Consider the following 27,575-nt stretch of genomic DNA (forward strand, 5'->3'; position numbering starts at 1 on the left):
GAGTTTGGAAATCTCCACTCCCATCCTCACAACAAGAAAAACATTAACCAAAAGGAAAATCAACATTTTTTTAGATCTATTAGAGAACTGAGGTCACAAAGGAAACCACCACCCTGAAATCTGGAGAGACAAGAGAATATAGAAAATCACAGCCAATATCAACTTACCTGAAGCAGAAGTTGCTGGAGCCATGAAATGGTAGGAACTCTAACTGGTAATCTCGATGAATTGTTGGAGGCTCAGTGTGGGCTAGCTTGTGAGTTAAAAATCCTGGGGGCCTAGTCTTAGATGGGCCCCCAGACTTTCATGGATTTACCTCCAGGAACTCCATCAAGTTCTCACAGTAAAGACTGGGGGGAAAATCTCCTTGTGATTTAATATTCTCTATATTTTCTTGTGCAATTTTCATTTTTAAAAGAATTTATCCTCCTCATTTAGATTTCAAATTTAATAACTATATAGTTGGTTAATTCTCTCGTGTCTAGTTATTGCTCTTTTCTATTCTGCATTTTTCTTTCTTTGTTGTTATTCAGTTGGTTAAAATAAAAACTCTCTCTCTCTTTTGCTCTCTCATCAGAGGCTTTGATATATTCTGAATCTTTACAAAGATAGAGCTTCTGGTTCTGTTCTATCTTCTGCATTTCACGGATTATCTCCCTTCTTGTCTCTTTGCATATGTCCAATTGCTCTTTAACACACTTCTTTACTTGAATACCTACTTCATTCTTGACCTTTCTAATTTCATGATAAATGTATTTAAAACTTAATTTACCCACCATTTCAGCCATGTACTGTGTTTTATCATCTAGTTTTAAGTATTTCTTAATTCCTTTTCTGTTTTTATTCTAAAAATCTCTGAATTTTAATTGGAGTATTTAGTCTATTTGCATCTGATGTAATTATTGATATGGTTGGATTTAGGTTTATCATTTTGCTATTTTTTTTAACCACTTGCTTTAAGTTTCTTTTGTCCTCTTTTCCTTTTTAGTTAACTGAATATTTTTAAGAACTCTATTTTAATTAATTTATTGACTTTTTAGATGTAATTATTTACATTTGGTATATTTTACATTTATGCTGCATTTAGTAAATTTTAGTGGCTGCTTAAGGAATAATAATATACAGTGTTGCTCAAGGAATTATAATATACATCCTTAACTTTTCAATGTACTTAAATATTGTACCCCTTCACATTAAATGTGAGAAATTTGCAAACGTATAATTCTACTTGTCTCCATCATTTATGAAATATATATATATATTACATCTATATGCACTATAAACTCCATGATACAATGTTATAATTTTGACTTTAACAATCATGTTTTAGATGAAGTTTGTAAAAACAAAGAGAATAAATGTTAGGTTTTAAAAATTTACCCACATATTTACCACTTCTGACGCTCTTCATTCCTTCCTGAAGATACAAGTTATCAACCAACATTTACCTCAAGCCTGAGGAACTTCCTTTCAGCATTTTTTGTCATGTAGATTTTCTAGTAACCAATTCATAGCTTTTGTTTATCTAAAAATGTTTATTTTACCTCCATCTTGAAGGACATTTTCTCTGGATATAGAATTCTAGCTTGAAAGGTTTTTTTTTTTTCCTTTTCCCCCCAGCACTTAAAAAAGTATCATTCCACTGTCCTCTGTCCTCTGTTTCTGATTATGAAAAGCCAGCCATCATTCATATCATTGTTCTTGTCTGTAATGTATCATTTTTGTTTGGCCACTTTTAAGGTTTTCTTTTTATCTTTGCATTTCAGAAGATTCATAGTGATGCCCCCAGGTGTGGTCTTCGTTGTATTTATCCTGCTTGGGTTTTATGACATTCTAGAATGTAGAAATATGTATCTTTCACCAAATTTGGGAAATTTCTGGACTTATTCAAACAGGTTTTCTATTCCATCCCTTTTCCTCTGCTTTTGTAACTCCAATTACATGTGTGTTAGATCTTTTTATAGTATCACACGTCACTGAAGTATTATTCATTTTCTTTCAATCTTTTCTTTCTGTATTTCAGATTAACATATCTATATTCAACTTAATTGACTCTTCTGCCACCTCCAATTTGCTGTTAAACCTATCCAGTTAACTTTTACTTTCAAATACTGTATTTCTCAGTTTTAGAAATCCTATTTCCAAATTGTTTGTGTTCATTTGCTAAAATTCACATCTGCTCATTCGTTAATCTCACACGTTCCTTTATATCCTTCAGAATAATTATAATAGCAGCTTTAACATTCTTGTTTACTAACAGCAATATCTGGGTTATCTCAGGACTGGTCTCAGTTGCTTTTTCCTCTTGAATGTGGCTTATGTTTTGTTTTTTGTCATAGAGAAAGATTCATATATCTAATAATTTTTATTGCATTCTAGATATTGAACCTTCTTCCAGCTAGACGGCACATCTCCTTCTTAATAATCAAGCCCCAAGTGACATACATCACTCCTATTCAAACCACATTGAAGAAAATTAATCTTATAGCCCAAACTAGAAGCAATAGTGCCTGAGTAATGTAGGATGTACCTGGGCAGTCACATTCCAGAATCAACTCCAGACAATGGAAAGGAAGCACAAACTTTTGGTGGTCATATAGTCATATCACAGATATCATTAACAAATACATACCCAGGACCTGGGGAAATAACCATAGTACGGGTTTGTGGGCACTGGACCTGCTATAAGCTACACTAGGTAAGAATTCCCCATAAGCCCTTACTCTGCATAAATGCAAGTCTTTTAGGAATTCCAGTGGACATGTTCATAGTGATTTTAATTACAATGATTCAGGAGTACTCACTACCTTTTCAACTGACTGAAGTCAATGTGGGACTTGCATGCCATGCCATGGAGTGTTTTTAATTAAAACAAGACCGTAGTGTAGTTTCAACCCTGGGGATCAATTATTAAATACACTGGAAATAGCAGATATCAGAACATTCTTGGAGTCTGAGGTTTATTATGACCATTTCACTTTCTTCTCATGGTTAACTGATACCCTGTAATTCAGCTACTACACGTGTCCTTGTTCACTACAGAAATAAGATACCCTTTCCAAGTGCAATCACTTTTATGAGAAGTCCCAGTACCTAGAGGAGGAGATGTTAAGAAAAATTTAAGATGTTAGTGCTTCTTTTATGTCAAAAGAATATACAAAAGCTACTGGGTCCTGACAGGACCTTGCAAAAGATGAGTGAGGGGCATGGACATAAATAATCTAATCCAGGATTATAAACTCTTGAATTCTTTCAAGTCCTTATATATTATACAAAGTAATTTCTAACTCTCAAAATACATTTCCAAAAATGTTCCCTAGATTTTTGATGGTATAATTAGTGAAGGATATTACATATGTCTAGGTGAGATTAATCTCCTCCCTATCTTTCTGTATTTCAAGTTACAGGTCATATTAAATTCCGATTTTGATTACCAACCAAGCAATGATGGTGGAACTAGAAGAGCAGACTCAAGGGAGGTACAGCAAGGAGAATTAGTAGGGAGGATCCTTACGGTTTGAGAGAGAGTCAAAGTTTTCTAAGACCCTTGAATCCTTCATGATAGCCCCATTACAATAACGTGGATTCAAATCTTTCCCAAGACATAAATTTCATTTAAGAGAAGTAGCAAGGCTGGGAATTCAGTAAGCATCATAGTTCAGCAACTAACTGGATCTACTGTTGCATTTAGGCTTCAGCAATTGCAGCCTCATGGTTAGAAGCAGTAAGATGATTCCTAACACAATTATAAAAGGGCCCTGACTTCAATTTCTTGCTAAATGTCAGAATTTCAAGTGGCCTTTTACCTAACCAATTTCATTATAATCAAGCATCACATATACTTTTGGAACTAGCATTCTTCCTCACCGCTAGTTTTTGGTAAGAGCTATCAATCCCCTCATGCACAATGAGCTTATGATCCTGCTGTATCATGAATATCCTTTCCTGGTACAAAACAGGATTACAAGTTTCTCTGTCTTTTGATCTATCTTATTCAATAATCAATCCTTAATACTCTGCTTCTCTACAGTCTGATAATCATTCTCTAGTATCAGTTTCTCTATATGGCCCAGCTTTCTTGGTTGAAAGATGATAACTCTAATTTAAAATAATTTAAATATTGGAAGAATACCAGGTGCCCCACAGATTTAAAGAACTGAACAAAACTAGGATGTGAGAAAGCAGGAGTCATTTTTAATGGACTAGAGGGATAGGTATAGAGATGCAGAAATCTTTAGGATGCTGCCAAAAGGATGACTCAATTCCAATTACTTCCACTCCAGGAGTGAGATTCCATATACTTAACAGCTAGTACAAAAAGGGCCCCAACCAATCAAAATGAATACTGACTGAAAGAAAACATCCATTATGGCCATGCATAAAGCTGAATATTGGCCCTGCTACTGTCCCTGTGTATCCAATCAAAATACAAAGAATGAAAAATCTGATTGGCTTAATTGGAGCCATGTGTGACTAGCAGTTCACCAGAACAATATAAAATGAAGAACAAAAAGTGTCATCAAATAGCTAGGGAAAGTATGTGTGTTAAAGACAAAAACATATTTCAACATATTTACTGAATATATATATATGTACACACACATATACACACACACATATATATTCAATATTAATTTTGACTCTATGACTACAAGATCATTTGACACATAAGGTTCTGCAAATCACATATTTCATTTAATATATTGTGGACAGACAACTCTCCATAGAAGCATACATAGAGCTTAACCTCCTTCTACTAACTGAACAACACAGTATTGAATAATCACAATTTAATCAATCTGCTTGGCAGGACACTGAAATCCTATTTGTCATAATTAAAACAATTCTGCAATAAATATTATTTACATCTACCTATTTATTCCAATGGGATAAAATTCCTAGATCTAGAATTACTGTTTCAAAGGGAATGCACATTTATTATGTTGATAGATCATGCCATATTGCCATCCAAAAAGGTAGGAGACGAATTTACACTGCTAATGATGAACAAGTACCTGTTTTCCCACATTGATAGCAGTGTTGGATATTATCCAAATTTTAGATTTTAATCTGAGAGCCAAGAAATTTTAATTAGTAATTTTCTGATTAATGAGGTTAAGAACTTCACAAATTTTCTTTATTCGAGTTCTTCAACTGTGACATGCCTGTTGGTATGCACTGCCAATTTTCTTCCCACTGCTTTGTACGTGTAATAGCACTTTGTTCCTAAATGATATATTCTTTCATATAAGTGTGTATATTTTCTGTCAACTGCCTTTTACATCTTTTTGGTGACTTTCACCACAACACAGTTTTAAATCTTTGTATAGGCCAGCTTACTCTCTTCCTTAGGTCTTCTAGAACTCCATGTCCTACTTAGAGCCTTCCTCTTTTCTAGTTTGCCTCTAACATATTATTTAATAATTAGAGATGTTAAATACAATTGTATTATATTTCTCTGTAAGGTGTAAGTGTGCTTCTAACTTTTTTTTTTTCGGAGATTGGCTAACCAACTGTCAAAAACATCATCTCCCCAGTAATGAAAAACCAGTTTTATTATATACCAAAATCTCAAATGCAAAGAAATCTATTTCAAAAACTTCCCTGCTATGCTTGCCAAATTGTCCTTCCTCGTGTTGTTTTAACTAAAACTGTCAAAGTAAACATATCCTACTGGGGCTCTGCTGTGAATGACAATTTACAAACATTTTAATAGTACTGAGTATTTCATCTAGAAAAATGTATTTCTTTTATTGACATTTTTTTCTTGTTCAATGCAGTTTAATAATTTCCTTTCAACTTTATTCATAAATTGTTTTATAGTTTTTCTTGTTTTTGATGTGAGAGTTGTATTACCCTCATAGACATAATTAGAACCTTTTGCATATTCTTCTCTGCACTAGAGCAGGGGTTGGCAAACTTTTTCTGTAAAAGGATAGAGAGTAACTGTCTGAGGTTTTGCAGGCCATGTTGTCTGTTGCAGCTACTCATCTTTGCCACTGTAGAGTGAAGGGAGCCACAGGCAATATGTAAACAAATGAATGTGGCTGTGAGCCAATAAAACTTTATTTACAGACACTGAAATTTAAATTTCATATAATTTTCATGTTGTCATAAAATATTATTTTCACTTGTTCAACTATTTAAAATTTTCTTAAAATTTACATCATGGGCCATATAGAAACAGTCAATGAGATTCTGGCCATGAGTCATAGTTTGCTGACACCTACTCTAGATCAGTTTACCTCAAGGTTAACAGTTCCTTGAAAGTTTAATAGGATTCATTCATAAGCCCAGGTGACTTTAAATAGGTCAAATCTTGCTAAATTTTCTAATTCTTAGTAACACATCAGTAGTTTTAATTTATGCATGTAAATCTCGCATTTTTCTGATTGTTTCAGTTCTTTTGTTCCTAGTGGCCCACTCATCCATTCTCTCCACACACTTTCTAAGACTGTTGGCAAATGTATAGTGAAGTTGAATTTCCTCACCAACAACGTCACATCACCTTACATTTATGCAGATAAGATGGTAAGCCACAATACTAACTCAACCTATGGAATCAAGTTTCACACCAACACTGGTAAAGCCTCACTGGCTACCTTGAAACTCCCGTTCCTGATCTAAAATCTGGTTTCTCCTAGCCTCATTCTATGCATCACTTCTACTCAGAGTTAACTATGGTAACTCTTCAATGTCCCAAAATAATGTTTTTAAAAGAGCTAAAATTACTCAACACTTAGTATGGATCAGCCTCCGTGCTAAGAATAATGCATTAACCAATTTAAAAGATCTCAACACAAATTTTTACATGAGGAGTGAATGAATTGCATTTACACTTAATAAAGTCAATCTGACTGCAACGTGAAGAACAAACTTGTAAAGGACAAAAACAAAAAGAGCAGAGAGACAAGTTTTTTTAAACTAGTGGAGTAGTCTAGCTGAAATAATGATGTCTTGAGACTATGGTGATGGGAGTGAGGATGGATTCCAGAGAAATTTGGGGAACAGATCCACAGGAGTTGATGTGGAAGGTAAAGGGGTGCGTGTGGATGACTCTCCAGTATGAATTCTCTGATGAGCAAAGTGTGTACTCTGCCTGAAGACTTTTCTGCTTTTCTTATAGTTATAGGATCTCTCTCCAGTATGGACTCTTTTGTGTTGATTAAGGTGACCAATTTGGATGAAGGTTTTCCTACATTCCTTGCATTCATATGGTTTCTTTCCAGAATGAATTCTCTGATGTACACTAAGAGATTGACGATGGCTAAAGGCTTTGCCACATGCACTACATTCATAAGGTTTCTCGCCAGTGTGACTTCTGCGATGACAAATAAGGGATGACTTTGTCTTGAATGCCTTCCCACATTCAATACACTCATAAGGTCTTTGGCCAGTGTGAAGCCTCTGATGTTGAGTACAGGATGAGTTGTCACCAAAGGCCTTCCCACATTCAATACATTTATATGGTTTTTCTCCAGTATGAACTCTCTGATGTTGAATAAGATGTGTGGTCTGGCTGAAGGCTTTACCACATTCCTTACACTCATATGGTTTCTCTCCGGTATGAGTTTTCTGATGCTGTGCAAGGTGAGCTTTCTGGGTGAATGCTTTACTACAAACCTTACATTCATAGGGCTTCTCTCCAGTATGAATTCTCTGGTGGGTGGCCAGCTGTGAACTGATGCTGAAGGATTTACCACATTCCCCACATTCAAAGGGCTTCTCTCCGGTATGAATCCTCAAATGACTAGCAAGGTGTATATTCTGCCTAAAAGCTTTCCCACATTCTTTACATTTAAAAGGCTTTTCTCCAGAATGCACTCTTTGATGCTGAGTGAGTGATGCATGATGACTGAAGGCTTTTCTACAAACATCACATTCATACGGTTTTTCTCCAGTATGAATCCTTTGATGGACAGTAAGGGATGAGCCATACCTAAAGGATTTGTCACACACATCACATTTGTAGGGTTTCTCTCCAGTATGAATTCTCCTATGTTGATTAAGTCCTATGTGATCACTGAAGGCTTTCCCACAGTCAATGCAATCAAAGGGTTTTTCCCCAGTGTGATAATATCTCCAGTGACGAATAAGGGATGTGTTCTGTATGAAAGCTTTTCCGCAGTCAATACATTCATAGGGCTTCTTGCCAGTGTGACATCTCTGATGTCGGGCAAAGGATGAGCCATCACTGAAGGCCTTCCCACATTCATTACATTTATAGGGTTTCTCTCCAGTATGAATTCTCTGGTGAACAGTAAGGGATGAGCTCTGGGTAAAAGTTTTCTTACATTCATTACATTTGAAAAGTTTCTTTCCTGCATAGATTCCTGTATGTTTTATTACCACTGAATTTTTAGGGAAAGTTTTCTTAACTGAATCACGGTTATGACCTCTGTCTTCTGAAACGTCTATATGGAACCACCTTCCAGATTTGTTACATGTACGCTCTCTTTCCATAGAGAGGGTTTTGTTATGAGTGAGTGTCTCTCGCTTGAATTGTGCCTCCTGAGCTACCAGCTTCCTTTCAAACACACCCTCAGAATCCCAATTTTCTCTGAAAGTGGAACACTCCAGGTTAGTCTTTGAAGTTCTGTCTGTTACCATTTCAGCAAATGAATCCTGCTTTGGAAATAATTCCTGCGTCTCCCGTATAGACTGTTGACCTGAAAGATAACAAGAAAATAAGTAAAATACAAATATTTCCTTTATCAAGTGCTAGAAAAAAAAGTAATGTGCTAAAAGGAAAATTGTGAATGAATTCACTAATTGTTGAATTAAACCACATAAATTATGCACCTCTAAAACATGTAAACATGTAGTCTATAATGTATGTCAGAAGGCTGAATTCATACAGGAACCTAGGAGAGGTGAGTAGAAAAAAAATCAAATACACGTGCAAACAGTTATGTATCAGAGGAGTAAGGAGTTGGAAAAACGTTGTGCGATCACACCACCTAAAGGTATAGGCTATGACACTCGTCCCTGGAACCTCTCTCACTCCCTGTCTATGCTGCTTTAATGCCACAGCAGTCAGCACATCGCAAAAGTTGCTCCAAGAAGCATGCCAAAGCACAAAAGACAACGTATTCTGTAACATTCACTGGATTATCTGAAAGCCCGCTCATTCTCCTACATCCAGAAAATGGTGTTTCTGTTAACCGTATCTTATTTCACGAATTTCAACACAACCTACGTTGGCAATTGACGGCTGAAGCTCAGTAGTCACATAAAATCATTTTTACATTTACCTGCTTGCTTCCACAAGCCTGACAAAATCCTCTCTCCTTCTCTGGCCATTTATTAACGGATAGGGCCTTGCAATTTAATTTCTCATTTTGAAGAGACTGTTTTTATAAACATAGTGAGTGCAGACAGTGTATTTACTTATACCATATACACTACTGAACAAGTGTTTGTCTTATCTCAGACTATCAGCTTACAGGCAGGAGTGAATATGCCTGAAGTCCTTTTGCTCAATCACTTAGCATGTACCAAAAATGTGTGCTATACAGCTATACCTCAATAAATGTAAACAGAGGAAAGTGGCACTGGGGGATGATGCAGAGTCAAAGGTCCGGAAAAAGATCTGAAAAAAGGGAAAATAAAGTCTTTTTTTTTAATAACATCTAAACACTGAGAGCTTTCCTTCTTAAATCAGTAACGAGACAAGGATGCCTGCTTTCACAATTTCCATTCAACCCTATACTGGAAGTTCTAGCCAGAGCAATTAGAAGCAGAAAGAAAAGGCATCCAAATTAGGAAGAAGTAAAACTATATTTGCAGATGACATATCCCATATATAGAAAACCCTAAAAAATCCACAAGAAAGTATTAGAGCTAATAAATCACTTCATCAAAATTGCAGGATACAAGATCAACACACAAAAATAAGTTGTATTTGAATACACCAGGAATGAAGAATCCAAAAAGGAAATTATGAAAACAATTCCATGAAAAAAAGCACTAAATGAACAAATTATTTAGGAATAAAGTTACACAAGAAGGTGCAAGATTGTATGCTGAAAACTACAGAACATTACTGAATGAAATTAAGATGACCTAAATAAAGGGCAAGACATCCTGTGTTCATGCACGGGAAGACTTAACAAGGTGTTCATGGATAGGAAGAGAGCAAGAAAGAGTTAAGTAAGTAACAGAACAAGACCAAACAAATTTATGTGGTACAAATCGGAATAATACATCTATTAATAAAAAGAAAAAACTATGAGTGAAACAAAAAGTCAACAAAGTAAATGCTTCTATAAATGAAGATACCACTCAATCTAGACTACAGTATAGTGAGAAACATCATATGCAAACTTATAGGCCACATGAAACTGGGAAAAAATTTATCACATCTATGAAACAGGATTTATATTCATACTATATAAAGGCAAGGAAATATGACCCAGCACAAATGTGGGTGATGACTATGAAGACACAATTAACAGAATACGAACTCTAAATGGATTTAAATGCATTTATTCTCAACATCACAAATAGTCTGAGAAATAAAAATTAAAAAAAACTCAATTTTCACCCAACAGCTTGGCAAAAAAAATACTCATTATGCATGAAGATGTCTAGAAACAGGTATTCTCACAAATTGTTCACCAATGGTATAGCACTATATCCATGAAACTTTAAAAATATGTATACTTTGATCATGCAAAGAGATACACACAAACTAGACCACTGTTTATTATAGGTAAAACTGAAAAGACCTAAATGTTCAAATGTCCTCAATAGTAAATTAGTTCATTATGGAATTTCCATATATTGTAATACAAGACAGCCATTAAACAAATGAAGTAGAACTATATGTATCAAGTTTCTAAGGACACAAATAGAACGAGAAATCATAAAAGAAATAATTTATTAGACCATATGAAAATTTTAAGGGGGCAGCCCGGTGGCGTAATGGTTAAGTTCGTGCGCTCTGCTTTGGCGGCCCAGGGTTCACAGGTTCGAATACCAGGAGTGGACTGATGCACTGCTTATCAAGCCATGCTGTGGCAGTGTCCCACATACAAAATAGAGGAAGATGGACACAGATGTTAGCTCAGGGCCAATCTTCCTCACCAGAAAGAACGCAGATGGGCAAAAGATGTTAGTTAGCTCAGGGCCAGTCTTCCTCACTTAAAAAAAATTTTTTTTTAATTTTACATATCACAATTTTAAAAGGTCTGATTAAAACAAAAACTCTTATTACCATACATAAAAAACAGGTTGAGACAATATGTCAAAGAATTAGTACTTTATATAAAAAAAATCACTGGGACTGTTAAGAAAACATTTACAATATGAATAGAGAAATGGGTATAAATGAGGAACATTTTACAAAAGGATAAAGAGAATGAATCAATTTAGGGAAAGTATTCAACCTCTTTCATAATAAAAAAAATAATTTTAGGCTGTACTCTTTCACCAAATAATAAGTACGTTTTCATTAAAAATCCCCAGTGTCATGAGGATGCAATTAAACCCATACCTCTGGTCATCTAGTCATTGCTAGAGTCACTAAAAGCAAATAAAACTTTCAAAGCCAAGCAGATGTTCATATCCAGTGATACAGCAATCTCAAAAATGTATCATTTTCACTTACATAAAGATACCTATCGTAAGTATATTTCTAATACGAGGAAACGTGAAGTAACCTAATGGAGCAATGGCATATACAACACAGAATGCATGTGAAAAACATCTGTATGCATGACTGAATACACACTATAATTTCTGCTCTGTGCAAAATATGTGCTTATCACAACTTGAAGGGATCTAGAATTGCCTTGTTAACATGTGATTATGGGTCATAATTTTCCATTCTTTTTCCAGACAGGTGATAGGATTACACTTTCTCTGAACCATTATATTCGAAAGAAATTTCTTTTCCTTCCCTTATGTAACAAAAGAGGAAGAGACCCTCTACTTATGTCTTCTTGCAATCTGACTTCTGCCCACCTTGTCCAACTGGAACAAGGAAGCTGCTGGAAATCCTCTCCTTTGCCTCTGTAACGCCCTACCGGAAAATCTGCAAACTCTACTCCATGCAAGTTACCCACGAACATGTCTTATCCCCTCCATCAGAGTAATTATTTGATGATTTACAACATATGCATAAATTCCCTCTTTCTCCAACCACCTGCCAATGCCAGGCTTCCTCAAATAACTTTCAATCCGTGGTTCTTTTTGTTTTTTTTTTTTTGTGAGGAAGATCAGCCCTGAGCTAACATCCGTGCTAATCCTCCTCTTTTTGCTGAGGAAGACTGGCTCTGAGCTAACATCTATTGCCAATCCTCCTCCTTGTTTTCTTTCCCCAAAGCCCCAGTAGATAGTTGTATGTCATAGCTGCACATCCTTCTAGTTGCTGTATGTGGGACGCAGTCTCACCATGGCCGGAGAAGCGGTGCGTCGGTGCACGCCTGGGATCCGGACCCGGGCCGCCAGTAGCGGAGCGCGCACACTTAACCACTAAGCCATGGGGCTGGCCCTTAATCCGTGGTTCTTACAGGAATGGGCGCATAATGAAGTGAAAGGGCCATCTGATCACGGAAGAGTAAACCTTTGGAAGACAGCTCAAAAGTCCATCAGGGTCAGGAAAAGGTCACTAAGGAACCAAGCGACTGATGCACATCTGAGTGGCTGAGAACAGGAGAAGCTACAGGGAATGAGGGATCATTGGAGACAAGGCGGCAAAGGAGGAGGAAAGAGAATAATTTTGAAAGCCTAGATCTCAGTTTTCTCTCCAGACCTGGAGGACGTGGTAAAGTTCTCCACCGCACATTAATGAGGATGCAGCCTCTTCAGCAAAAGCTACAGTCTAACCTGCAGTGGCGATTCCACCCCAGGCCTCCCATGCTCACCTGAGAACAGGCCTCTTGCCAGCTCTCTCTTCACCAGCCAGGGCTCCTTCCCTCGCTCCAGTAGAGAGACCAAATCTGGCTTAGAAACACAACGTCCTGCATGTGCGAAAAGACAAGGGGTTCGGTCATATTCTTGGCATTCTTAAATCGAGAACCAGTTCCTTGGCTTTGATAGAAAAGTGTTACTACAGGAAACAGCAGAAAGAAAAGTGAGGGGTATCTGAAAGACATCAAAGATAATGCTTCAAGGATAATGATATACCAACTTTCAACTCCACAACTGTCAAATTCTTGTCTTAGGAATTGGGAGCAAAGATTCAGCCCAACACTTTAGAAGACACCCCCCTACCCCTGCAACACACATACATACTTCAAAACTGATGAATGAAAATGGGGGATCCTGAAGGTAGATTCAGATTTGGGAAAGGGACATCCTTACCTACTGACCCCAGGTCATGGCTCTCCCACATCACGTCCTTACAGAAACTCTTCTGAGCTGGCTCGAGCTGCTGGGAGAAGTCTATGGCCATATTTGTGATGGTCACCAAGCCCTGAAATGGTACAAACACGTTTTTCAATCAAACCATGCTTGTGACCCCTCAATGGCTCTAGGGGAGTGGGCTGTGTCCACACACTGTGAAGGAGGCACTCAGTACCAAGAATTCTCACTTAGGCTCTGAGTGATCCAGGTCACATAATGACTGGGCCTAGTTATATCATACATGTTTGGGAAAAAAGGAGAAAAATAGGAGAAATTGTTTCTGCCGTGGAGAATTTGTAATTCTGCAGAGGAGCATGAACTGACACACAGTATGAATTTCGAATACTGACTGAAGGCTTCTCACATTCAATATGCATTATTCAATAGTCTGCAGAGTTTTTCTCTCGTACAAAATCTCTGATGAAAAGGAAGGGTTGAGACCCTGCTCAAGTTCTCACCTTCATTACAGGTCAAACATTTCTGATTTAAATGCACACGTTTGTGATTCACTACAGCTGAAATTTTTCCCCACTTTTCCTCTGGAGTATCAAGACTGAGTACTCTTTCTTTGGAGGGGAGACTCTGTCTATGAGAAGCACTGTATTCAAATGGAAACTTCTCCCATACTTATTGTAGTCATGGTCTCCTTCCTTATCAAGAAGGGTTTCTTGATGAAAGATATCGTGTCTTGGCTCAAGTCTACCTCCTGCCTTACCGGCTGCCTCTCAAACAGAGCATCGTAATCCCAGTTTTCCCCGAATATGGAGCACTGCAGACTGCAGTTTGTGAGTCTCTCCACTTGCACTGCCTGAGGTAACTTTTCTTCACAGAAGTCCTTCTTTGACGGTAACTCCTTGGTCTCCAGCACAGCCTTCAAGTCTAAAAGATATTAAGAAAGTAAGTATCTCTTTTGTTAAGTATTAGTATGAAGAAAACTTCAAAAATGTAATCAGATGAATTAAAATCCTGAAAAAAACATATTGTTTTGCAAGTTTTTTTATATGACCAACCAACCCTACATTCCCAAATCTGTGCAGCTTTAATCCTAAAGGACACAATATGAGCTTTCTCATCTAAATGTTGAACAAGCCATGCACATTATGTGTTTAGCAAGAGACCAGAAAAAGAAATTGAAGAGTAGGAGATAAGAGAGCTCACAAAGACTGAAATCTAAGATAAAGTGTGGCTAACACAGACAAAGAGGAAGAGGAGGCTATAGGAGAAAATTGCTATATGATCCTTACTTCAGCATTATTAAGGAACACTCTGACTCTTTCTGACTCTTAACCCATTTTATCTGGCAAAAACGTCTTCTCTAGTTCTCTCTCTCTCTTTTTTTTTTTTTTTTTTTACAACGTCTCCCTTTTTATTATGATGTTAACTAACAAAATTTCAGATCCTGGCCTTAAAAGTGCAAGTCTTCATAATCAATGAGAGTCTCAGCAAGACGTGAAGGATCAACAGAAGGAAAAATCCAGCTCCGTCTCATAAAACTAGTTCAGCGAACGTGACTGAGTATGAGGTTAGATGGAAAACGTTCACAAAAACACCATTTCAGTTCTCCTGGGCCATATGATGCCCCATGTGAGTTGCTGTAATTTGTAACTCTGAGCAACCTGCCCGGTTCTGTCAATACAAACTTTTCCTTTGAAGTATGACTTGAACAAAGAGGTTTTACAGAATTCTCAATTCTTAGCAATTGTTGCCATTTCCTATTATAATAACCTCCAGAAGAAATCTGTAATTCTGATTCCTTGTCTTACTTGATTAATCTGTTGTTCCAGAAATAATACTGTGGTTGAAATCTCTGTATTCCCAAGTGGTATAAATATCATCGCAATATCTGTAAGAATAGTCCATCAAATCAGCATCAGTGTTCTTTTCTTCTGAGAGCCAATCACCCAACTGCACGCTGCCTGTCTACACTGGGAAGTCCACTTGAACCCCAAGTCTATTACGGCCCAACCCAAACTCATCTCCTAACTACCAATCTCTTTCTTCTAAGTCTAATGTTTCTGCTAAAGGCTCTACTCTCATTTCTTGGTTCCCTGGCTTGAAATTGGGAATGATTTTTCTTCTTCCTCTTAAGTCCGTATTTACACTGATCATACGTAGAACAGCAGTTTCTGCTTCATTTAAGTTATGTACAGATATGTCTTAGCTCCTCTAGGAGATGGTTAATTCTTTAATGGCTTATGCTCATCTTACGAACCAGCACCCGATGGCCTTACTCAAAGCTGACACTCAGTAAACACCAGTTAAAATAAGTCCATAAATAAAACAGTCATTTAATCAAACAGAAATAAGATAGTAAAAACTACACCAGAATCAGCGAAAGGTTTTTTAAAGAACAGAGATGATTATGTAAGTCTAAATGACAAAGGGTCCAAGAAGGAGCTGGGGAAAAACGGGATCCAGAGGGCTGTTTAGAGAGAGGGGAGACAAGAGACAGGGGGCGAATGACAATTCGGGAGCCCAGGCTCGAGAGGCTTCCATGTCTCCTCCAGGCCCAGAGTCTTAGGAAGAGTCTGCTGATGACCCTACACGTCTGAGGTGGCTGAGCTGTGACTGGCAGTGGCTTCACCCCACCTAGGTCACCCATGCTCACCTGGGCACTGGCTTCTAGTTGACTTTCTCTTCACCATCCAGGGCTCTCTCCTCTGTTCCAATGAGGAGATCATGTCGGGCTTAGAAACGCAAAGTCCTAAGAACATAAGAAGCAGGACGTGGTCACGCTGGGGGTCTGTCCCAACTTGAGATGCCGTCGCCTTGGCTCGATGGGAGAGGGGCAGAGCCAGGCATGGTGATAGGGGTGAGAGACTTCTGAGTGAGGGCAGCGGTCGGGGGTGGGGGTGGCCGGAGGAGGGAGGAGGGTGGGGACGCCCTTACCCAGCGATGCCAGGTTCCTGTAGTTCTCCAGCATCACGCTCCTGTACAGACTACGCTGAGCCATGTCCAGCCACTCCCACTCCTCGTGGGAGAAGTCCACGGCCACATCCCCAAACGTCACTGAGCTCTGAAAGCACAAAACCACATTCTTGCTCAGCCAGGACTCATGTCCCCACACGACTGGGGGTTGCTATGGACTGAACTTTGTTGAGGTCTTAACCCCCAGTACCTCAGAATGTGACTGTGTTTGGAGGTAGGGACTTAAAAGAGGCAATTAAAAGTTAAATGGTTAAAAGTTAAATAAAGTCACAGTTGGGCCCTAATCCAATCTGACTGGTATCTTTATAGGAAGAAACACCAGAGATGGGTCAGCACAGGGGAAAGACCATGTGAGGACACAGCGAGAAACGGCCTCCTGCAAGCCAAGGAGAGGCCTCAGGAGGAACCAACCCTGCCGACTCCTTGATCCTGGACTTCCAGCCTCCAGAACCTTGGGAAATAAATATTTGTTGTTTAAGAACCCTGTCTGTGGTGTTTTGTTGTGGCCGCCCTCAAAAACTAATACAGGGGGGCCGGCCCTGTGGCTTAGTGGTTGAGTACGTGCGCTCCGCTGCTGGCGGCCCGGGTTCGGATCCGGGCACGCACCGACACACTGCTTCTCTGGCCATGCTGAGGCCGCATCCCGCGTATAGCAGCTAGAAGGACGTGCAGCTGTGACATACAGCTATCTGCTGGGGCTTTGGGGGAAAAAGAAAATTAAAAAAAAAAAAAAACGAATACAGGGGTCTAAGGATCATCGTTTCTTCATTTTGGGTAAGAGATTATACACGTGGGGAAGAACATCCAGTGATTCGGAAATGTAGTTAATTGTTGAACAGGTGGTTCCATTACGTCATAAACTCCAGAGAAAAGAGAACAATATGGAGACAGCCCCTGCCCCTGGAGAACTGGCAATTTTGTGCAGGTGAAAGGAGGCACATGCAACAAACATACCTGACGTCAATTCAAAACAATCAATAGTGGAGGCAAACTGTCCCATGCACAACTGCCAGTGCATTTTTCAACACAAGGACACTCGAGTGGCCTGGATCAGCACAAGAATGGGGGAGTAAACCTGGAGGCAAACTCAAAAGACGAACACAACTAAACCCCAAGCCGGGTTCTAAGGATTTCTATCTGACTGTGTTCACTCGATGTTGAGTGTTTATTTAAAAACAACAAACTGGGGGCTGGTTCCGTGGCATAGTGGTTAAGTTTGTGCACTCCTCTTTGGTGGCCCGGGTTTGCGGGTGCGGATCCCAGGCGCGGACCTGCGCCACTTGTCAGCCACGCTATGGCGGCAACCCACGTATAAAGTGGAGGAAGATGGGCAGAGATGTTAGCTCAGGACTAACTGTCCTCAAGCAAAAAAAGAGAAGATCAGCAACAGATGTTAGCTCAGGGCTAATCTTCCTCAGCAAAAAAAAACACCAAAACAATTCTTTTTTCTGAAATAAAGATGAGTATATAACAAGAACAAAAAATACTATAAAGCTTTTAGTTAATAAAATGCCTTTAAGAATCAAAGTTCCATCTCAGAGAAGCTGGGAAGAATCAAGGAGGTGTCATGAGCACATTTATGATAGTGCATGCTGCTCATTACTGCTGGCTGATTTTTATGTAGCATATTTTTATGATTTCAGTGTACAATTCTGATACATTGCAATGTATTTTAAACATTTATTCAATTCAAACTCTGACAGCGGGAATCTATGGCTAACAGAAGGTAGATTTAAATGACTACCAGCCTTGGGATTTTCAATGTATATACTCAAATCAATACACAAAAAAGTCTGACTACCCCAAAGGCTGAATCCAGACTCTGGCACTCACCAGCTCTGAAACCTCAGCTAGCTACTTAATCCCTCCATGGGTCAGAGCCCCATTTGTAAAATGGAAAAATCAAGCAACCAACCTCATAGACTGTGATGTGGACTGAACGAGACAGCATACACACAGCACTCAGAACATGTGAGGTCCACGTAAGTGCTCAATGAACGTTAGCTGTGCTGATGCCGATCACAGCTGAACCTTTTGTGTAAAGGTTCACATAATTCTACTGGCAACAAAAGTCCCTTTGAGGTCTGGTGCCTGCTGAGTAATATACCATCATACGTTCTTTAACCCGCACCAGCTTTGAAGACATTTTTAATCGAATGTGTAAAGACAAGTCAAGTGATAGCTTGATTTACATGAAGACAGTAAACTCCTGATGCATAAACCTGCTAAGCGGGAGACTGAAAGGTCCCAAGCCATGGAAAACACCTGGTAATATCTGCAGGAAAGAGCAAGAACTGCTCAGTGAGCCTTGGGCAAAAGACGTACTCATATGCCCACCTGAGCAAGGTGGTCTAAAACAAGTGCTGGGGGCCGGCCCCGTGGCTTGGTGGTTAAGTGCGCGCGCTCCGATGCTGGCGGCCCGGGTTCGGATCCCGGGCGCGCACCAAGGCACCGCTTCTCCGTTCATCCTGAGGCCGAGTCCCACATACAGCAACTAGAAGGATGTGCAGCTACGACATACAACTATCCACTGGGGTTTTGGGGGGAAAAAATAAAATAAATAAAATCTTTAAAAAAATAAATAAATAAATAAAATAAAATAAAACAAGTGCTGGGCAGCTCTCCACAGTAATTTTGCAAGTTGGTGCATCTGGCCACGAAAGCAGAGGAACGGATTTGCTGGCTGAACAACTGGCAGGAGTGTTCACCCTGCCAGGGAGGCTCAGCTCTAGCTCCCGGGGTTGCTCTCGTTGACCTGTTATTCATCTACATTTTACACCAGCAGCTTGTCAAATGCCTCCAGTTTTGAAAATTGTGCAAGACTCAGCAGTAGAAATCTTCCAGTACACTAAACTCAAACATCTCAACGCATATGCTAAGTGAAATGAGCCAGACACAGAAAGACAAATACTGCATGATTTCACTTACATGTGGAATCTAAAATAGTCCAACTCACAGAAGCAGCGAGTGGAAGGGTGGCTGCCAGGGGCTGGGAGGGGGAGGGAAATGGGGAGGCGATGGTCAAAGGGTACAAAGTTTCAGACATGCAGGATGAATAAGCTCTAGAGATCTAACGTACAGCATGGTGCCTGTAGCTAACAATACTGTGTTGTATGCTTAAAATTTGCTAAGAGGGTAGATCTTATGTTAAGTGTTCTTACTACCAATAATAATAATAATAATAACAATGAAGGAGGGAGGAGGAAACTTTGGGAGGTGATGGGTAAGTTTATGGCCTCCATGGTGGTGGTTTCACAGATGTACACTTACCCCCAAACTCATCAAGTTGTACACATTAAAAATGCACAGCTCTTTACATGTCAATCACACCTCAATAAAGCAGTTTAAAAACAAAAAGCCCATTTCAATGCAAATACTTTCAATTGTGTTCAAAGATACAGGTGCTCAGACACATGCTCTTTCTGTCCTTCTCTTCTGACCCAGTTCTAAAACACGGGTTTTCACAGATTCCAGTCTTAAAACTCTAACTGCATGCTCCCTGGCTGGCAAGTCTTGCACTTATTTTTTTCAGATATTAAAATATTTCAAGTATTTTTCAGATATTCTTTACTAAATGAAACAAATTATATATAAGACATATAGTATATAAATTGTACACAAATTATATCTTTTAAAAAATCTTTACAATATCTTTACAGCATCTTTACAATAACTTTATAAGCCTGTTGATGCAAGAGAAAATGACACCCATTTTTCTAGCTTTTGTTACAACTTTGTCATTAGTAAGAAAACTGGAATTCGGGGGCTCCTAAAGAGAAGAACATTCATTCAAATATTTTCTTATGTTTGGCAACTGGGTTTTTCGGTTTTGATTTTTTTTCTTAATAGGACCTGTCCCCCTCTCCACCTCTCTAATTCCATGTTCCAGAGACCCCACGTTAACAGTATGTATCTTTCTAAAACATTTTCTCAATTTATACAGACTGCCCTTTATGTACAGAAGCAGTGACTTTTGTTAGTGCTATGGTCTGAATGTTTGTGTCCCCCCCCACATTCATATGTTGAAATCGTAATGGCCAGTGTGATGGTATTAGGAGGTGGGGCCTTTGGGAGGGGCTTAGGTCATGAGGGTGGACCCTCGTGAATGGGATTAGTGTGCTTATAAAAGAGACCCCGGAGAGCTCCCTAGCCCCTTCTACCACGTGAGGCCACAGCGAGGAGGCGCCATCTATGAACCAGGAAGTGGGTCCTCAAGAGCCACCACACGGAATCTGCCAGCACCACGATCTTGGACTTCCAGACTCCAGCACTGTGAGAAATAAATTTCTGTTGTTTATAAGCCACCCAGTCTGTATTGTTCTGTGACAGCAGCCCGAACGGACTAAGAGAGTTAGCAAATGTCTTTTACTGTAAATAGTAACAATTACAGCTCACAGCACTTACAACATTCCAGACACAATTCTAGATACTTACATATAAGCTCCTTTAATCCCCACAACAACCCTCAGAGTCAGCGCTGTGACTACTCCCATTTCGCCCAAGACCACAGCCAGCTGCAGAGCCGGGATTTGGGACCCGGCGGTCTGGCTCTGCAGTCCATGCTCTTAACCTATGCATCAAGTTAAGATCAGCCAACTTTTTCCGTAAAGGGCAGAGGCTAAACATTTTAGGCTCTGTGGGCCATAGCCTCTGTCACAACTACTCAACTCTGCCCTTGTAGCATGAAAGCCACCACAGACAATATGTAAACGAATGAGTGTGCTGTGCTCCAAGGAAACTTTATTTATGGACACCAAAATGTGAATTTCATATAATTTTCATGTCATAAAATACTGTTGTTCTTTTTGAATTTTTTCAACCACTGAAAACTATAAAAACCATTTGTAGCTCGTGAGCTATAGAAAAAGAGGTGGTGGGCCAGATTTGGCCTGCAGGCCAGTTTGCCAATTCCTATCCAACACTCTATGTTGTTTGTTAATGTATGTCACCTAAGGGGTTTGTCTGTAAATACCTAAAACAATCACAGACATGAGGATGCTGACAACTAACACCTACTGAGTTCTCACTCTGTGCCAGGCACTTTCCTCTCTTCTAGCCACTTTACATGTATTAGCTTAACTAATCCTTACAAGAACTCTTATACGAGGCAGGTACTGTTATTAATCTCATTTTTTTCTTTTTTTTGCAAGGGAAGATTCACCCTAAGCTAACATCTGTTGCCAATCTTCCTCCTTTTTCTTTCCTTTTCCTCCCCCAAAGACCAGTACATAGTTGCGTACAGTTGTAGGTTCTTCTGGTTTTTGTATATGAGCCACTGCTACAGTATGGCTACTGACAGACAAGTGGTGTGGTTCCGCGCCTGGGAACCAAACCCAGGCCACTGAAGCAGAGTGCACCAAACTTTAACCACCAGGCAATCAGGGCTGGCTCGACCTCATTTTTATAGATGAAAAATATCTGGGGCCAGCCTCGGTGGCCTAGTGGTTAAGTTTGGCGCACTCTGCTTCTGCGGCCCAGGTTCGGTTCCCTGGCGCAGATCTACACCACTTGTTTATCAGTGGCCACGCTGTGGTGGCGGCTCACATACAAAATAGAGGAAGACTGGCAACAGATGTTAGCTCAGGGCAAATCTTCCTCAGGAAAAAAAAAAAAAACCTGGTCCTTTAAAGTTGCCTTAAAGTTACCCAGTGATTAATGCTAGAGCTAGCATCTGAACCCGGGCAGTCTTGCTCCACAGTCCACGCCTGTGACCCTTACACTACCCTGCCTCTATCAAAAGGTTCCACTCTGACAATAGCAATAATGTGTGATATCCATTCACCCTGACAGTGAAAGAGAGACACAAGACAGCGGGGCTCAGATAAAACAAACGTTCTCTAACTGATGTCTAGACCAACCTGCTCCACTCAAGGTGGCACAAAACACCCTCAGATGGGCAGGATCTAGTCTTCCTCTGGTTGCTACCACCTAAATGTGTAGACTTCCATATGGGTCTCACGATGTCACACTACACCACAGAGAAAACCACAGGGACAGCTTTTGCACCTGATACAACAAAGTGATTCAGTGCTTTAACTCTTAATGATGAGATAGAGACATTAAAAACGAACAAACACAAAAGCAACTCTGGCCTTACAGAAAAATACTTTGTGTTACTATTTTACAGGAAAAAAATGGAAAAAAAGTATTTTATAGGGAAAAAACACATTAAAGAAGTTTTTTTCATTCAATTCAGTTAATTTTTAAAGCATCCAAATGAAAAATTGGTAGTAATTTTTTTTTTGGTGAAGTTTTCTTTTTTTTAAAGCATGAATTCTAGCTTTTGAGGCCCTATTGCTATTTCACCCAAATATATATTTTAAAAGTACTCTGATTACACGTAAGTTTGATAAACTTTAATTCACAAGGTGAGAAAAACTTACAGAAATATACTCATAGGAAATAATCAGCAATAAAGCAATTTTCAGGTATAAAAATGGTGATCGTAACACTATACTAAATAGCGAAACGCTGGCTACAAGAGAACTTTAAACTATCTTCACAGATTCACCCAGAAAATATTTTCTGTATTGGACACTGGGGCAAAACTGTCCAAAATCCCTGCCTGTGTCAGGTGTACTTTGTAGTAAGGGAATCAGACAAGAGAAAACCAGATAAATTAAGTAAAAAACATAGGATGTTGAAAAGTGCTAAGAGTTTCAAGTAGTAATGCAGGGCAGAGGGATGTGAGGAATTCGGGTGGAGGCTTTGAATGTTCAGACAAGGTAATGGGGACAATGAGAAGGCAAGTTCTGAGAACGCAGCGAATGATGGGGAGCGTGGCAGCAGGTGTCAGAGGTACAAGGGGCCCTGTCGGTCGCAGCAAGGACTCTGGCCTTCATCCGGGGAAGCCACAGGAGGGTTCTGAGCAGAGTGACAGAGCTAAGAGAGAGACCCCTCTGGCTGCTGGTTACGAGGCGAGCGTGGGGACCATGAGTAGCAGGGGGTGACGGAAGCAGAGTCAGGGCTGACAGTAAACAATGAAGACCAGGGTGGTGGGCATGGTGATGAGCATGATTCTGGATACAACTTGAAAACAGTGCTGACAGGATTTCCAAACAGACCAATTTTGGGAGGTGAGGGAAACAGAGGAGATAAGAACAGCACTGAGGTTTCTGGCCTGAGGAACTGAGAGCATGAAACTGTCACAAACCAAGAGACGGAGACAAATGTGGGAGGGGCCGGTTTGGGGGGGAATCTCAGGAATTTGGGTCTGGATGTGATAGGTTTGAGTTACCTATTTGACATCCAATAGGGAGTCATGTTGGATACACAGGCCTGGAGCTCAGAGGAGAGGTTGGGGCTAGAAAGGTGATTTGGGGAGAGGCCTGCATGTGGCTAGTTTTCCCAGACAGGAAGAGGCCGACCTCCCCAGGGAAAGGTGTGCAGATAGATGAGAGAGAGCCAAGAACAGAGTCCTGAGGCCGCCGACAGTCGTAGGCCAGGGAGATGAGCAGGAACCAGCAGCAAAAACTGAGACGTCAGGAAGGTGGGAGGAAAGCCAGATGAGCGGCATCTAGAAGCCAAGAGAAAAAAGGGTCCCATTGGAGGGCAGGGATGAGCTAGTTCAGAGGTTGGCAGCCACCTGTTTTTGTAAATAAAGTTTTACTGGAACTCAGCCCTACTCGTTCATTTACATAGTGTCTGCAGCTGCTTTCGCTCTAGGCTGCTGAGGGGAGTAGCCGCGGCAGAGGCGTTACAGCCTGCAAAACCTAAAATATTTACTACCTAGCCCTTTACAGCAAAAGCGTGCCAAGCCCTGAGCTATTTCAAATGCCAGTGATAGTCAAAAAGGCCTAAGAATTGAGCACTGCATTTGGTAATGGGGAGATCACCGGCAACCTGCTTAAAAACAGTGTGGGTGGGACAAGCGGAACCTGGTTCATATATTTATGAGCTGGCTATCACATATTTAGGAGACACAGCTGACAGAAACAAACAAAACTATGTGTTAGCATTCTAAGAAGCCACACAATCAACTGGGAGAAAGACAGCCTTCCATAGTGCACCAGTGCTGCCTTTCCCTCTTCTGCCTGCCAAACATCTCCTCTCCCTTCAAAACATGGCTCAAAACTCATCTTCCTTGGCCAACAGGCACATGAAAAGATGTTCAACACCACTAATCATCAGGGAAATGCAAATCAAAACTACAATGAGACACCACCTTACACCTGTCAGAATGGCTATAATCACCAAGACAAAAACAACAAATGTTGCAGAAGATGTGGAGAAAAGAGAACCCTCATACTCTGCTGGTGGGAATGCGAACTGGTGCAGCCACTATGGCAAACAGTATGGAGATTTCTCAAAAAATTAAAAATAGGAATACCATATGACCCAGCTATCCCACTACTGGGTATTTATCCAAAGAACTTGAAATCAACAATACAAAGAGACTTACACGCCCCTATGTTCATTGCAGCATTATTCACAATAGCCAAGACGTGGAAGCAACCCAAGTGCCCATCAATTGATGAATGGGTAAAGAAGATGTGATAAAAATATACAACGGAATACTACTCAGCCATAAAAAAGACAAAATCATGCCATTTGCAACAACATGGATGGACCTTGAGGGTATTATGTTAAGCCAAACAAGCCAGAGAAAGACAAACACAGCATGATTTGACTCATATGTGGAAAATAAACAAACATATGGACAGAGAACAGATTAGTGGTTACCAGAGGGGAAGGGGGTTGGGAGGTGGGCAAAAAGGATATAGGGGTACATATGTATGGTGATGGATAAAAACTCGACTATTGGTGGTAAGCACCATGCAGTCTATACAAAATACTGATAAATAATAATGTACACCTGAAATTTCACAATGTTATAAACCATTATGACTTCAATTAAAAGAAAAAGTTTATGAAACAAAAAAAACCTCATCTTGGTAAAGACTCCCTACCCTTCCCCACAGGCAGCTAGAAGCCAAGAGTTCTTCTAGCATCCTCTTGTGGTACTTGGTCCAAGCACTACTGCACTCTGGAACTTTGTTTGTTTCCATGACTTTCTGCCAACATGCTGTGAGCAACTTGAGAGCAGGGACTGGGGCTGAGCCACCTGTTTCTCCAGGGGCTGGCACACGGTGGCTCCCAAACAAACCAGGCGCAGCACAAGGGGCTGCCGTGTTTGCCCCTGGGAGCCCTTCCTGCTCCATCAGAGTCCCTCTGAGAAAAATGGCACGGGCAGGGGCTGCATCACTTCACAAGCGAAGAATGAACACCGAATGGGATGAAGAGGAAGCAGGGAGGGAGACCTGGGGCTATCTCCGTAGCCCATCACTCACCAGAAAGTGAGGAAATGGGAACCAGCAACCAGGACAGGTCTCTTAAACTGAACACTTTTAAAAGAAAATAAACATGATTAAGCCTTGAAAAGCAGACTGCATTTCAGAAGAGAGAGAGGAAACGCCAACTCACCGGGGGCACGGCTTTCAGTTCAATTCCTGTCCCCGCTGCCTCCTGCTTGTGCCTCCTCTCCTGGAGAAGGGCAGTGTCCCTGGCAGGCAGAGCTGGGGGAAAAAAAAGTGGTTAGAGTCCAGGTCTGCAACACACTCCTGAGTCACCGGCCTGGTCAACGCTGCTTTCCTGCTGAGTCAAACTCCAGCCATCAATCAGAAAGGGCTTCACAGGCGGAGAATCAAATGCTCGGGCACGAGCAGGATGGGACCAATTTTGAAGGGGCAGCTAGGACACTATCATTATCCTCCCTAGCGCTGCCACGGGGCGTGGGGGCAGGGTTCTTCTCTCTGGGAGCACCGAGGTGGGGAGGTGCCTGGTTAGGGTGACCCCGGACAAGTCAAGGTTCCCCGCTGCCTGATGCTCTGACTCAGGCTGAACGCCAACTCTTTGGAGCACCCCGCCCCGCATGGGAGCCTAGGGACACACTCACCAGCACTCGGGCCCCGAGAGGCCCCCTGCCCCACGGCCTCCCCCTCCCGTCACCCCGAGGGATGAAATCGTCCCCGTCCACCCGGCCGGCCACCTGTCACCTCACCTCTGTTCTCAGGCCCCGTGGTCACCGTTCCTCGCTGGCCCTTGGATGTGAAGCCATTCCTTCCGCGCGGCCTTCCCCGGGCAGGGCGGGCGAAGGAGGCCGGGGTCCCCGCGGTCCGGCCTCGGCCCGCCCCGGGCTTTGTGCGGGGGGCGCCTCGCCGCGGCGGGGACCCCGGCTCGCGGGCCCGCGCGCTCCCGCCCGCCGCCCGCATGACCCCGCTGTGCGCGCACACGCTCCCCGCGGCCGCGCGGATACACCCCACCCGCCCGGGCACACCCAGCCTCCAGCGGGCCCCGCCCCGGCCCCGGCCCCGCCCCGCGCCCGGCCACGGCCGCAGAGCCCGCGACCCCGCCGGGCCCGCACGCACCCGGCAGCGGGCCGCCGCCAGGAGTGGGCGTGGCAGTCCGCCGCAATGCCCTCTGGGAAACGTAGTCCCGGGGCGGTGGCAGCCAGCGGCGCACAGGCTGCGAGGTGGCAGCCTGCCCCGGGCCGACACAGCGTCCGTCGGCTCTGCCCCGGGCCGGTCGCTCCAAGGCCCTCCGGACCGCGGCCGCCCAGTGGTTGTTCACACTGGGCCCAGGTCTGGCCGGAAGTGCAGGCCGCCCCGGGAAACAGAACCGCGCCCCAAGGCCTTCTGGGAGTCGGCGCCGGGCTTGGAGCGCGCAGGCGCGGCTGCAGGGGTGGAGCTTACGGCGAGGGGCGGACCCGCGGGCATGATTGAGATGTCGCTGGGCGGGGCAGGTAGGGTGGTCCTCGGAGTGGGCGCCCCGCGAGGTGTCGCCGCCGACAGAACAGAGGGGACGCGCGGAAAGGAGGGCAACTCTGGGCCTTGCCAGTGTCCAGAGTGTGAATCTGATGGGGGCAGTGAGCGCAGCGGCTTTCATGTGTCCGATTCGCATCACACCTTTGAGCCCAGGTGGGTCCCCACCTGCCACAGCCATCCTCCCAATGCCACTCCCCAGGTACATGCAAGCCCTGGGTCTGAGCAGTCTTCCCCAAAACTTTCTTCTCTGGGCTAGCTCTTTTTTGTCAGTCACTTGTCATCTCGGAGAGGGCTGACCAGCCTCCGCTCACAAATACCACCCCTCGTGTCCTTGTAAAATCCCCTCCGCAACATTTATCATTATCTGAGTTAGCTGTTTCATTCATTTACAAGAATATATCACAGGAGTGCCAGGGTGGGAACTCTGTTAATGAAATTCACCACCATTAATAAATAAAAGGTGAAAAAAATCCTCTATCATCTCAATAGACGAGGAAAAGCATCTGACAAAATCCAACACACGTCTGTGATTTA

At 41.8% G+C, this 27,575-nt stretch overlaps 1 protein-coding gene across 2 annotated transcripts; it reads right to left on the minus strand.

Moving 5' to 3' along the window:
• Nucleotides 1–1,209: 1,209 nt before the first annotated feature.
• Nucleotides 1,210–26,524, minus strand: ZFP28 (ZFP28 zinc finger protein). Of its 2 annotated transcripts, XM_087421030.1 has the most exons (8): nucleotides 26,279–26,524; nucleotides 25,702–25,793; nucleotides 16,240–16,366; nucleotides 15,959–16,054; nucleotides 14,066–14,229; nucleotides 13,309–13,420; nucleotides 12,870–12,965; nucleotides 1,210–8,669 (listed from the first exon to the last, which is right to left on the minus strand). In XM_087421030.1, exons 1-8 carry the CDS (start codon nucleotides 26,487–26,489, stop codon nucleotides 6,964–6,966), a joined length of 2,604 nt encoding a protein of 867 aa, XP_087277156.1. In that variant the 5' UTR covers nucleotides 26,490–26,524; the 3' UTR covers nucleotides 1,210–6,963. The 2 variants fall into 2 exon arrangements, with proteins under 2 accessions (XP_087277156.1, XP_014649827.2); XM_014794341.2 differs by lacking the exons at nucleotides 25,702–25,793; nucleotides 26,279–26,524 and adding an exon at nucleotides 20,439–20,457.
• Between the last annotated feature and the right edge of the window lie 1,051 nt (nucleotides 26,525–27,575).

Source organism: Ceratotherium simum, chromosome 33 (assembly GCF_057802395.1).
Source record: "Ceratotherium simum simum isolate JZ-2026a chromosome 33, ASM5780239v1, whole genome shotgun sequence".
Taxonomy (NCBI): domain Eukaryota; kingdom Metazoa; phylum Chordata; class Mammalia; order Perissodactyla; family Rhinocerotidae; genus Ceratotherium; species Ceratotherium simum.